This window comes from Myotis myotis, unplaced genomic scaffold (genome assembly GCF_014108235.1).
Source record: "Myotis myotis isolate mMyoMyo1 unplaced genomic scaffold, mMyoMyo1.p scaffold_m19_p_10, whole genome shotgun sequence".
NCBI classification, from domain to species: domain Eukaryota; kingdom Metazoa; phylum Chordata; class Mammalia; order Chiroptera; family Vespertilionidae; genus Myotis; species Myotis myotis.
In genome coordinates, this window is record NW_023416314.1 from 40,599,398 (window position 1) to 40,613,273 (window position 13,876).

The following is a 13,876-nucleotide window of genomic DNA, read 5'->3' on the forward strand; positions in this document are numbered from 1 at the left end:
ACTTCATTTCCAGTCTCCTCACTACTGCTCCAGGTTACTGCTTCGTTTGCCTTGCCCTGTGGTACCAGTGTATTCCTTGGTTTCTCGTTCCTTACTTTGTTTGTGGTTTACTATTTTTGCCTGTTTCCAGTCCTTGCCATCTGACTTGGCTTCTGACTCTCAGATTCACATCTCTGCTGCCTGGTTTTTGTCCCCGTGGTTCTATTTTGACTATGAAATTCTTGGCGCTTCTAGCCTTGCCTTAGCTTTCTCTCACCTGGCTAGTTTCCTACTCTGTTTCTGCCCTGTTGCAGCCCACAGGTCCATGAAGTTCTTTTGGTCACCAAAACTCATCATAGTCATGTAGCCCTCCAGCCTGATCTGGTCTGGCTTCTCCAAGAATGGCCTGATCCCTGTGGAGCTCTGGGTTGGATGTACGTGATGGCTGTTAAATGAAAAGCCTACTAGCCATCTGGCAAGGTGTTTGGTGCCGCTCTTGGCCACTGAGCAGCCACGGTTCCATTAATCCTTGCTCTATCCCACAGTGGGTCTGCTGTCTTTTGAGTTTTATTAAAAGTGAAGGGAATCTTCTCTGAGGTTGCAGAATGAGTTACTAGCTTAGATGCTTACCCTCTTTGGCCTTCAAGTTTGTGAAGTGAATTGCCCATTCCCTTTGATTGTATTAGCAGCCCCAGGGCTGAGTCTAGTCACTCTCCTCTCCCCATCCTGCCAGACCACTGTCTGCCCTCTGGGGCCAAGGACAGCATACTTGGTTGCTTGGACACGTCTTACAGCCTGCAAATTGGACAGATAGAATCAATACTCATGAACCTGAAGAGGCCCAGGTAGCACAGTTAGTGACACTAGCTGCCTGGAGGGACAGCCTGCCATGGAAGGGGGTGTGATTGAACAATGATTGGATACAACAGCTGAGGATTAACCAAATTATGTCCCTTTGAGTTTAGATCGACAAACCCTTCTGTCTTAGATTTTAAAGCAAGCTAACTTGTGCAGAATATAGAAGAGCTGCCTTCTTAATATAGGGCTATATCAGCATGAATCCTGGGGCTGGTCAAGTACAAATCTGGTGTGTACTTTGGCCCAGACTCAAGTTATTACCACTAGGATTATATGAACAAAGGGATGAGAGCTCATATTTGTGCAACTCCTTCTATGTGCTAGGCATCATGGAGTTTTACATACTTATCTCAACCTACAAGGGAGGCATCATTATCCCCATTATTCTGGTAAGGAAATGGGGTCTTCAGAGGTGTACTAAGTTGTCCAAAACCATAGTCAGTAAATGATAGAGCTTTGATTTGAACCCAAGTCTCTGTATGCTTATTATAAAATGGCATACTGTCTTCCCAATTTAAGTATCTTAGTTCATACTTCTCTTGATTTCCCCACAGCCTAACCACAGGGCCAGGTACATAGAAGTAATAACTAACATTTGTTGAGCACTTATTATATGTCAGTCCCTATTCTAAGCACTTTACGTAGATTAACACAGCCATGTGAACTAGATATTCTTGTTATCCCTGATAAAATGGCATTGCAAAATGATGATTTTCTAATTTCACCCTTCCGTCAACATTTATTACTTTCTACAGTAAGGAAGAGTTTTCCCTTCTCCCCCTTTGACTTATTATTTTCAATATGGACTCCTGAAATCTTATTTTACTCAGTGGGTTGTAATCCATTGCTGTCATTATTCATGTTGTTGCTTAGATTGCCCCAGATTTTAAAGCCAATGTTCTTAAACTCTGTACCACACTACCTCTTTATCAGATATTATTTCTCACTGCCTTCAGTTAGTTTACCTATCTGTAACAACCCTTTTGTACCCTCTTGGCTTTTAATCTTCTGGGAAACAGGAAGACTAATGCCAATCCTATCCAAATTGTGTGTAAACTAAGAGTAAATAGTCTCCATGTGAGAACCTGGCAGATTTTGCTATGAATTAAATATATGAGTTTTAGACATGGATTTTAGCTGCTTTAAAGACCCTTTTCATTTCTCTTTGGGATCTTAATCCATATCCTGAATAAATTACCTGTGACAGTTGCCCACCAGGAGATCCTTTTAGGTATGGTAAGTAGACATAGGAGACTCACCTGACCATGTTAGATCAGATGTGAAAGAACTCAGCTACGTGGGAGATGGATTCTGGTTCTCTACTTACTTCCGAGGACTGTGTTTGAATTACTGAAATTCATTCATCCATTCAGCAAATAAGTGAGCCAGCATTAGCCTAGCACCTGGAACATTGACTAGAACAGCAGTGGGCAAACTACGGCCCGCGGGCCGAATCCGGCCGGTTTGAAATGAATAAAACTATTGAAAAAAAAGACCATACCCTTTTATGTAATGATGTTTACTTTGAATTTATATTAGTTCACACAAACACTCCATCCATGCTTTTGTTCCGGCCCTCCGGTCCAGTTTAAGAACGCATTGTGGCCCTCGAGTCAAAAAGTTTGCCCACCCCTGGACTAGAACATAGCATTGGATAAGTAATGTTGAATAAACACTTTGTCTTTTATAGTTGTGGAAACTGAGCCTTAGAGAGGTGTTAAATAACTTGTCCAGAGCCTCTCAGCTAGTAAGTTTCAGGGCCAACTTTTCTAATTCTGCCTTTGACACTTGCAGAGTTAATGTTCTTTCCACTGTGTCATTCATGAGTAAAGGCAAAATCTAATCCTCAAACATGCTTCAGAATCATACTTCCTGGGTCTTTCCTGCTTTTGACACTGTGTCTTTCTGATTTCTTCCAGTGTGGTGCAGGTCCTGCTTGCTGCTGGTGCTGACCCAAACCTTGGAGACAATTTCAGCAGTGTTTACAAGACTGCCAAGGAGCAGGGAATCCATTCTTTGGAAGGTAAGGGCGGGCTACTCTGCTGTTCTGAGCATTCTCCTCCCTGTGGCTTCCAAGCAACCTTGCTCTGTGCCAGCTCTACCAGCAACTCAGAGAGGGCCTGCAAGTCCCTTATCCTCTGGAAACTCATGGAGAACCCAAAAATCTTGGAACAGATGGCTATCACAGCCCCTTTGGGCTCTATCATTTATGTCACTTAAGAAGTCTTAGGGAATAAATTAGAGGCCTGACTTCATGAATGAGTGTGAGGGGAACCTTCCACTGCTGTTTTCCCAAAAGCACCTCAGCCTGTGGAACCTCAGATGAGAGGACAGTGGAGCAGTTTTCCATAAAATAATTAAGGCAACTGCATGGAATGTGGATTTGTTCCTCCTCTATTTCCTGTAAACTTTCCCTCTCCCAGAACTAGAAAGCAGCCTTACTTGTTTCCTCAGCCTCAGAAATCCTTCAATACTACTGTGAATACTGCTTTTTTTCCTTCTCCTGTATGTAAAATACAATCCCCCAGAGGGCAGTGGCCCCTCAACTTACTGTGTGACCCAGGACAAATAGTGGACCTTCTCTGTGCCTCGATGCCTATGCTTATAGAATGGGGTAGTCATCGGTGTCTGCCTGGAGTGTTGTGTAGGTGGTTGTTTGGACTTCTTCAGAAGAAAGCAGCAGTGTGTACCTGTACCAGGGCTTGGTCATGTGTCTATTGGAGGGGACCTGGGCAAGTCAGTCTGTGTTGTCTCTGGTGAGTAGTTCTTCCAAAGTGGGGTCGAGAAAATGGCAGGTTGCTTTGGCTGCAGTCAGAAATGAATATTTTACATTTGAGTTTTTGCTTATCTAGACTGTCCCCCCACTTCCTGGCCATTACCCTGGACCACTCGCAGAGGCTGAAATTCCTCTCAGTTTCTAGCAACAGGGCAGCTGAGCAAGTGGCTGCTTTAAGGTTGGCAGTGATGCCAGGAGGACAGATATCCATGCTGACTGCCTAAGGATCAGAACATTGACCTGGAGGGAGGTTCTGCCAATGGGAGCAAGAGATGTCAGAGCTGATGTGGGTGTTCCTCAAATTGGCAGCATGAGGGGAATGTCAAGAGCATCAGAGCATTGCTGCCCAGATGAAGTGTGAAGTCGCCCTTCCCCGCCTCTTCACCTCTGCAATGCCACTACTTCTGTCAAACTCCATTCTGCAGCTAGTTCCTTCACAGAGCCTTTCCTGTCCTTGACAATAATTGCAACCTGCTCTCAGCTGCTCTTTTGAATATTCTTTAAATCTTGGCCTTTTGTATGGTTTTTGAACTCTCATCTGCCCATGTATTTTCTTTCCTCCTCAGCTGACAGTTCCATGTGTAGACCGTGACCTATGCCTCTTTGGAATCCCCACTGAACTGGAGGAATTATCTTCACTTTATGTTTCAAGCAGAGGAGAATTTCATGAGTGCCAAATTTGCCCTAAGTTGCAGTTTGATATGAGGGACTCCACTTATGGGCTGTCTTCTTCTCACTCAGACACAGCTTTGCTGCCTGCTTTAGCTCTGTCTTCTGTTCAGATGCTCTTACCAAAAAGCAAGAAGGAGCATTTGCTGAGAGGGAGGGCCAGGAAGAAGGGAAGGGATTATTTGAGTGCCTTCTCACATGTTCTCAGGATCCTAGCAGAGCTCAGTAAGCATTTTTTATTTCATAGAATATCAGAGCTGTGAAGCCATCTATTCCAACTTCTGCTGTTGTATGATCTCCACCCTCTGTCTTTGTTTTGTACCTTTGTGCTTTATAGTTCTGTCCTGGTTGGTACTACAATCAATATTGTAGATCAATGGTCAGCAAACTTTTTCTGCAAAAAGCCAGATAGTAAACATTTTAAGCTTTGTGAGCTCTTCATTGTGGTGCGGATGCAGCCATAGACAATGCACAATTGAATATGCATAGGTATGTTCCAATAAAACTTTATTTACAAAAATAGGCAACAGGCTGGATTTGCCCCATAGGCTGTAGTATGCCTGTTCTAGGTATTTTCTCCTTCCTTCCTCTTTTCCTCCATCCCCTTCTTCCCCCCTTTCCCTCTTTCTATTTGAATCAAAGACTAGTATATAAAATACATGATGGCAGGGATCCTGTTTAATTCAATAGTGCCTAGAACAATGCTTACTTCTTTTCCTCCCTCCTCCCTCTTTTCTTTTTTTTTTTTTTTTTTTTTTTTTTTGTCAACCTCCTGTACCTTTTCAGCTCTTATATGTTAGCTAGCCTACATTCTAGGTAGGTAGGTAGGTAGGTAGGTAGATAGATAGATAGATAGATAGATAGATAGACAGACAACAAAAATATTGGGAAAGGCTATTATAAATATCATGAAATAAAGCTAAAAAATTTAAGTATCTTAGCTTATTTTGTATGACCTACAAAATTAGTGAATAGGCTTCCTTTAAAAAAAATTTTTTTAATACTCACTCAAGGATATGTTTTTATTTATTTCATTGAGAGAGGGAGAGACAGACACACATCAATTGGTTGCCTCCTGTAAACTCCCTGACACTATGTGTCCTGACTGGGGATCAAACCCACATTCTAGGTATGTGTCCTGACCGGTAATCAAACCCACAACGTTTTTGGTGTATGGGATGATGATCCAATCAACTGAGCCACCTGGCCAGAGCCTAGTGAATAGGCTTTCTATGGACTTATTTATTCATTCAAAAATAGTTTAAATTTTTTTAAAAATATGTTTTTATTGATTTTAAAGAGAGGAAGGAAGAGAAAGAGAGATATAGAAACATCTATCAGCTGCCTCCTGCATACTCCCCGCCAGGGATCAAGCTCACAACCTGTGCATTTGCCCTGACGGAATGAACCAGTGACCCCTTGGTGTGTGGATGACACTCAGTCCACTGAAAATTTTTTATTAATTACATGTCTATCTAGCAGTCACTGTTTTAGGCACTTGAGTTAGGATTCCTGCCATCATGTACTTTACATGCTAGTCTTTGATTAAAATGTTTATAAGGACTATATTCAAGTATAGAACCCTAGAGCACTTGGTTAGGACAAATTTGAAGCATCATTTGACATTCACAACTATAAATCTTCCAAACTTTATTTTTTTCTAGCTTCATTTCTGTATCATGTCCACAAAAATTTAAAGAGATTTTCTCAGATTTCTTGCTAAAATAAAAATATGTTTGGCAATTGTCATATTTCTTGCCCAGGAACCCTTTCTCAGGAGGATGTTAGGTAATTCTGGCAATGTCTGGTCTCCTCCTTAGGGAACCCATACTGGTACTTAAGTGTTTAAGAACTGTTTTAAAAAAAAAAAAATACACTCTAGAAATTTTGTCAGGAATCATTGATAAACTCATTGTTCTGTAGCTTACAAGATTGACCCCTCTGTGCACTTTTTAAAAAAATTCCAGACTACCCTTGCCTACCACAGTTTTCTGGCCGCGCAGCTGATTTTCCCTGGCATGTCAGTTTGGATGTGTTCTGCTATCCAAATTCATGGACTCTATGGAGTGATAGTCCTTTCAAATCATCTCAGGGCCTTTAGTTCCTTCTTAGCCATATTTTCCTCTCCTTTTTCCATTTATAGATATTTCATTCTTTCATCCATTTAACCAGTATTTATTGGTTGCCTACTGTATGCAAGCACTATACCCAGCTTTTGGTCATTCTCTTTGATGAAATAGACAGAAACAAATGAATCCTCCTGTTCTCTTTTCTTCAGATGGGACTGACCTTTTCACAGGCAGTTACCTGACTTATGGGAATGTGGAAGAGGGTAGAGTAGAACAAGAGGTGCAAGCCCCTTGCCCAGAGTGTGTCTAGGCAAATTCACAGGAAGGTCACATGCTCAAGAAAGATGGACAGTCCTTCACTATTGGAGCATAGAGACAGTAACAGAGTCCATCAAATTTCTAAATGATATTTCTGTGGGCCTCAACCTGTGCTCAGTGCTAAAAGGAGGTGGTTAAGTTGTAATTTGTGACCTTGGCAAGACCTCCCTAAAACCCAATAATATATCCCTTGTCTATCATATCATATTGTGCAGATCAAGAGATAAATATGTGATGTGTGAATTGTAAAGTGTTTTACAGTTGTAATTGCTTATTAGTTTTATTTATTTATAATCCAGCATGCATTTACTGAGTATCAGGCACTCTGCCAAATGCTGGGAATACGAAAATGAATTTACATGGTCTAGCCCCTCAGTAGTGCTCGCAGTCAAGTAAGACAGACATAAACAAGGCACCACAGTGCAGAGTGGTAAATGCAAAGGTAGATGTACACAGGATGTAGGTAGCGCTGATATAGGTAGAGATAAGTTCTACCTCACAGCAGGCTGGTGTCTGGGAAGTGTCACAGGGTAAGTGACTTTGAATTGGCCTTAAGGATGAGTCGGAAGTTGCCAGGCAGACTAAGAGGGATGAACCTGCGAGGCAGAAGGAGCAACATATGCAGAGACATGGGATGGGTGAGTGACACAGGTAGACTCCTCTGTCACATTGCTGAGAAGAATAGCAAGAAGTAAGAGTGGAGAGGAAATTGGGGTTCCACATGGAAAGGATTTTGTAAGGCAGTTCTAAGAAGCTCATACTGTTTTCTGCCATCAAAGGATTTTAAGCAGGTTATGCTCAGTTTACATTTGCATTTTAGATGGGCCATCCTGACTAGATGGGTGATGAATTGGAGGAGAGAGATTAGCAGTGACTCTTGACCTTTATGGGATGATGAACCCCTTTGAGAATTGGATGAGATGCTAAGCTCCTCTCCCCCAAAATGCACCTATCATTTCTGGGGATTTTCTAAAAGTGATCTTTGGGAATGGAAAAATAGATTTTAGAAAAATATTAGGAGGAGCTTGAGTTCTCGGTAGAATGTGGGAATTGATGGAAAAGGAAGCCTCCATGGTGACACCTCAACTTCTGATTTGGGTAAATAGTTGGATGTATGGATCTGGAGTTTAGAGAAGTCTGGCAGAAGATAGGGATTTAGGAGTCACCAGCATTTGCTGGAGAGTTAAAACAATAGATGTGATTGAAACTGCCCAAGGAAAGAAGTCTGTCACTCAGGGGACCAGCATTTAAGGTGTGAAGAGGAAATATATTTGGTCCCCAGATAAGGGTACCAAAGGGCATTGGAGAAGTTGTCTTATATTCTCTCAAAGAGGCTCTATATCTGTTCTGCCTGTTCAGAATAGGTATAGCCTGGAGAGAAAAGAAACTTGTGCCCTCTTTGCTGAGACTTTGTAACTGATTGCCCCATTCCTTGTGAAATGCTTCTGTTTTACATATGGCCATTGCTCTTTAATAAGGAGCCTGCTCAGCTAGGCACATCACAGTATCTTCCACCCTGTCAGTGTTCATATTTCTGGGTAGGTTTGCTGGTCTAGGCAATGCAGAACTGTTTGGCATAGAAATCTTGTTGGCCTGGCTGTTTTGTTCCTTTCTCCAGCCCTTAAAGTGGCATATTCAGAGGCACAATGGTGTTCTGGAGAAAGGTTGGGCTTTGGTGCCAGGCAGTCATCTAAGCTGTCCCTAGCTATGTGATCTTCAGCGAGAGAATTTCAGTTTTCTCATTTGTATCATAGGGATAACAATACCTATGTTGTAGGGTTGTTAGGATGACTAGAAATAATCACATATAAAGCATAGCGACCTTTAATGAAGAATTTCTTGATGGAGGTAGGTTTTGGCTCAGTGTACTGCAGGCTCAGTACCTGCCTTAGAGGTACTGAGCAGCTCACCACTCAAGGGGGCACTGACAGAGGCTAGATGTCTATACATCAGGGATTCTGTACAGCAGCGGTTCTCAACCTGTGGGTCGTGACCCCTTTGGTGGTCGAACGACCCTTTCACAGGGGTCGCCTAAGACCATCCTGCATATCAGATATTTACATTATGATTCATAAGAGTAGCAAAATTACAGTTATGAAGTAGAAACGAAAATTTTATGGTTGGGTCACAACATGAGGAACTATATTTAAAGGGCCAGAAGGTTGAGAACCACTGCTTGTAGAGGGTATTCTTGTCCTGAAACATTGGGTTATATGGCCTCCAAGGTCCATGTCAGCCATGTGACTTTAGGATTTTAGAAACTGTAGGCTCACCTTCAGAGCAAGTAATGTACTTAAAAGTAGTGGGATTTGACCTGAGCTTTGGAAGGTGATGAGGAGGGGAAAAAAGAAGATTCTAAGCAGGTGACACAGCTTGAGCAAAGGCACACAGAGAGGACACGTGGAGGGGAGCATGGAGATCACAGCTGCTGCTTTACCAACTCATTCCTTGATCTTGGCCTCAAACCACTCAGTGCCTGAGCCCCACGCATGCCCACTTCAGGAGAGTTCCACTTGTGGCTGGCTGATGGGTGGTGGACCGCAATCCTCAGGTAGACAAGGCAGTAAATTAGTGGTAACAGAAAACAAGTCGCCCAGCCAGGGATGCCGCTGGCTGCTTGTAAGTAACTGTTATAAACATTGGATGTCTGGGGCTGTCAGAAATGCAAGCGAGCACTCTGAGTGCCTCTCATATGTACAATTAAAACAATAAAACACGGCAGAAACGTGGCCAGAGCAGACTATAAATCAGATTCTCTTCTCAGCTTCAAGTGGCAGCTGAATAAAGATGAGTTGTACAGAAACTGGGTTGGCATAGGGCCCTTCTGGGCTAGAGGGCCTGGCTTTCCAGGCTGGACCTGCCATAATCATCCCTATCAGCCCAAGTGGCCTCCTTCCCACAGCTCCAGGGGCTGGAGGTCCTCACCTGCTGTGGCTGACCTCCCATCTCTGTGTCTTTAGATGGGGGACAGGACGGTGCAAGCTGGAGCATCACAAACCAGTGGACAGGTGCCCTGGAATTCAGGAGTTGGCTAAGAGTCCCCACTGGCGGTAATGGAACTGCTCTCTAATATTTCTTCCCCTCTCAGAACATGCCAAGGAGTGGTCTCATTCTAGCTCATCTATTTAGTATTAAGTTAACCACCTAGCACCCACTGCATGCCCAGCCTACTCAGTCACAGTAGAGAAAATGTACACCCTGGGAGAGTACAAACTCAGATGGGAGTAATACGGCTTCCAAGAAAATAAGAGTCATCTAGAGAGCTTGTTAAAAGAGATTCCTGGGCCCAACGCCCAGAAATTCTGATTTAGTAGGTCTGGGGTGGGACCTGAGGTTTTGCATTTCTAACAAGTCCCCACTCTTTGAGTAGTGTGAGCTAGGCTATAGATGTTAATTGTGGCCTTGTGCTTGAAAAGCTTTAAAAACTCATCTGTACCTTCTCTTCCCTGGAAGAGACCTTATTTTGCCACTTAAGCTTTACTCCTAGAGAGGCTCTATGCTTATGCCTTGTATTATGGGTGTATAGAACACAATAGCTGCGAACCTGGAGCAATTTTGTGTACCTCTCAGAGACTCTGTCCCCTTATTTGTAAAATAAAGGTTGTTGGGAAAGTTAGAGATAATATATTTATGCCTAGCCTAAAACCAGAGCATAGAAGGAATCATTGTAAATTTCTGTTTTTACATCATCATCATTATCCTTATCATACACTCATGGAACTTCATGAGAACTTCAGAGTCTTTGGCACAGCCTTCCAAATGCTTTTCAGTGGTAACAACCTATTATTCAGAAAGAGGCCAACATTATTTAGAGTCCAAGGAATGGCTGTTCATCGCCTGACTGTGTGACCTTGGGTAATTCTCTTTATCCATCTGAACCTTGATTATCTCATCTGTAGAGAATATTTCCTATACCACAGGTTTATTGTAAAGATCAAATTGAAGTACTTATGAAAGAATTTGAGAAAATACAAGGTATTATGCAAATGTAAGGTGCTAGCAAGAACAGTGATTAACAATAATTAAGATTAATGACATGACCGAGACATTATTCAGCAAGGATTCAGTCAGAGGTACAGATAACAAGAACGACTAGAATTTAGAGAAGACAATCTCTGGCTGAAGCAGTCAAGAAAATAAAATGGTATTTGAGTCTTGAAGTATAAGAAGGTTTTATGGAGGGCCTGCAGGTGGGTGCAGTTGGGTGTGACCAGAGAAGAGGTGTGGATGTCCAAAACATTCAAAGGCAGGAAACAGAAAAATTGTTTCAGGCCAGCAAGTGAACTTGTTAGGGTGAAGCATCCACACAGCAAAAGATTCATTTTAGGGAGTAAGGAGCAGTTAGTAAACTGGGACCAGATCAAATGCTTAGACTTTGTGTCCTTCAGATAGAAAGAGCCTCGGAGGTCCTATAGGATAGGGCACCATGGGCACTGATTCCTTCCAGGGTGGAGAATTGGGGAGGTGATCGTACAGTGACGCTGATGGTGATAGCTTTAGCAGCAACAGCAACATTTAGTAAGACCAAGTGCTACAACCCTATGATGTAGGCGCCAAAGGACACTGAGGCCCAGAGATAATGTCAAACATCAGCAGAACTGTCTCCTGCTCTTGTCTCCAGCAACCATATCAGTCTGTTCTCCCCCCACCACCACCCCCCCGCCGCCCCACCCACCCCCCCCTATTCGTAGTCAACTCCGGCTTGTCCAAAGCTTGGGTATCTGCCAGGCCAAAAGCTGTTTGGGCAAGTTATTATTTTTTATAATGTCCCTGACTCTTCCTCATCATTGTCATAGCCTTGTTGCACCTCCAGGGCCATGGTTCTACATGTCATTTCTCAGCAGTGCTGTCCACTAGAGAGTCACCAAGATGAACACTGTCAATCCATCAGGCCTTTTGGCCAACTACAAGATTAAGTGTATCAGTGAGTAGGTTAATTGTGTTCATCCTTCTAGCCCTCCAAACCTGTATATTTGACTAGGAGAGGGAAATAGACTAGTTGACATGTTTTATTAAAAAGAATAAATTTGATGCATTTATAAAAATAAGAAAACGTGGGATGGGGTAGCAAAGAACTAGTCTTGTGATTTTTAACTGATTTACATATTTTGTGTATAAATATTTTTTCATCAAAAGTTCCAAATCAAGGATGGGTCCCACATACCACACAAAATATATTAGAGACATTTATATGGATAGCAGGAAGGGAGACAGAGGGCTGAAATTTTCCAGGCACCCAATGATTGATGGGGGCTGAGGCTCCCCCTGACGCTTTATTGAGTTTCCGATGATTATCTCTCGCTGAGACATTTTTTACAGATGACGGTCGAGCTGTCACAATGGACCATGGGGGAAAAAAACCCAACAATAATAACACTTTAATCTTTTTACTGCACTGCTCCCTAGTATCTCAGATTCATCTTCCCTGACGCACGCAGTTCATTATTCTGCCCCTCCCTGGATGGGAAATAAAGGGAAATAAATATATATGTACACACACTTACCACATACATACACACACACACACACACACACACACTCACACACACAGAGTGTATAAAAGAGACCACCTCAGAACCAGAGAGGGACAGAATTTATTGTTCTTTTTGCAAGTGTTGAGGTTTATTAGTAAAGATGCTGGGTTGGCTTGGAATTGGCTATTAATTACAGCATTTTGTATTTGTTTTTTATTGTAAGTTTTTAACATCTTGAAGAAAAGGCAGAAGGAGAGGTAAGCAGGTGTAGAGAAGGAAGCGCAGAGGGACCTAGTTTGGCCAACCAAGTAACAGAGCTGGCTGAGAGGCAAAGAGAGCAGGCTCCTTTCTCTTGTTGCCAGCCCTGCCTAGAGGATCCCTGGAGTGGAAATAATACTGCTTTGGATGGGGGGGGGGGGGGGGGGGTGTTCTGGAGCAGGGATAGTGAGGAGAATGTGAGCTTAGAGTAATTATAGGACATATCAAAGGCAATTCTAGCATGTTACCTCTCTGTTAGGAGAGATGGGAAGTAGAAGAGGTTCAAATGGGGTGTTGATGGGTCTATAGTTAATGGAGTAACACTTTGCCTTATCTTTGGATTTTTAAAAATGTAGTCAGAATGGTATAAAAGAATTCCCATGTACTATCATTCCCTTTAACAATTAGCACATGGCCAATGTTGTTTCCGCTATACTCCCCATCCACTTCTCCCCACCTCCCATATATATGTGTGTGTGAGTGTGTTTGCTTGTTTTTGTTTTTGTTTTTTTCAAGAGGAAGGGGGAGAGAGATAGAAACATCAATGATGAGAGAATCATTGATCGGCTGCCTCCCACACGCCCCTTACTGGGGGTTGAGCCTGCAACCCAGGCGTGTGCCCTGACCAGGAATCAAACTGTGACCTCCTGGTTAATAGGGCCATGCTCAACCACTGAACCACACTGGCCCGGCTATATATATTGTTAATCCTCACTTGAGGATATTGCTTTTCATTAATTTTTAGAGAGAGTAGAAGGGAGGGGAGGGAGGGAGGGAAGGAGGGAGGGAGGGAGGGAGGGAGGGAGGGAGGGAGGGAGGAGAGAGAGAGAGGGAGAGAAACATTGATGTGAGAGAGACACATTGATCAGTTACCTCTCGTACACAACCCCAGGGATCAAACCTACTACCTGTGTATGTGCCCAGACTGGGAATAAAACCCACAACTTTTCTGAGCCACACTGGCCAGGGCATATTTTTACTATCTCTGAGACATATCAATAGCAATAATAGAATCTGATTTAGATACTGATTCAAACAAACTATAAAATTGCAATTTTAAGACAATTCGAAATTTGAACATCTTTGAATTTGATGGTGTGAAGGTGAAACGTGGGTTCTGGAAAGCTCCACCTACGTCTGTGGTCAAAAGAGGGTTCTGGGTCCGTGAGGATGCCAGGACCACAGACAGGGTCAACAGCCTATCCGTTAAAATTCTAGGTCAGTCTTCTGCTCTCCTCCTTCCCTTTTATGAGAATGAGAGAAGACAGGCTTGGGGTTCTTATGGAAAAGCTGTACTTGTATCTCCGCTGGAGTAAGTGTTGAGCCAGTCTTCTCTTCAACTCATCAAATCTTTGAGCTCCTACTATGCCACCTCATTATTACCTTATCATAGTGTGCCACCTCCCATGCTACATTATGATAAGGTAATAATGAGGTGAGCAGGGTCCTCTTCTTAAGGAGAAACCTTCCAGTCC

General features: G+C 42.9%; 1 protein-coding gene across 3 annotated transcripts in view; it reads left to right on the forward strand.

Annotated features, from left to right (window-relative positions):
* The window catches only part of CLPB (caseinolytic mitochondrial matrix peptidase chaperone subunit B), a 161,369-nt gene that overhangs the window by 51,182 nt on the left and 96,311 nt on the right, over positions 1-13,876 (forward strand). For 2 of the 3 annotated variants that reach the window (XM_036325094.1, XM_036325093.1), the window contains exons 4-5: positions 2,757-2,860; positions 9,630-9,719. In XM_036325094.1, the coding sequence (XP_036180987.1) occupies positions 2,757-2,860; positions 9,630-9,719 (194 nt within the window). The remainder of the gene's footprint in view (positions 1-2,756; positions 2,861-9,629; positions 9,720-13,876) is intronic. The other variant, XM_036325095.1, reaches the window with a different exon arrangement.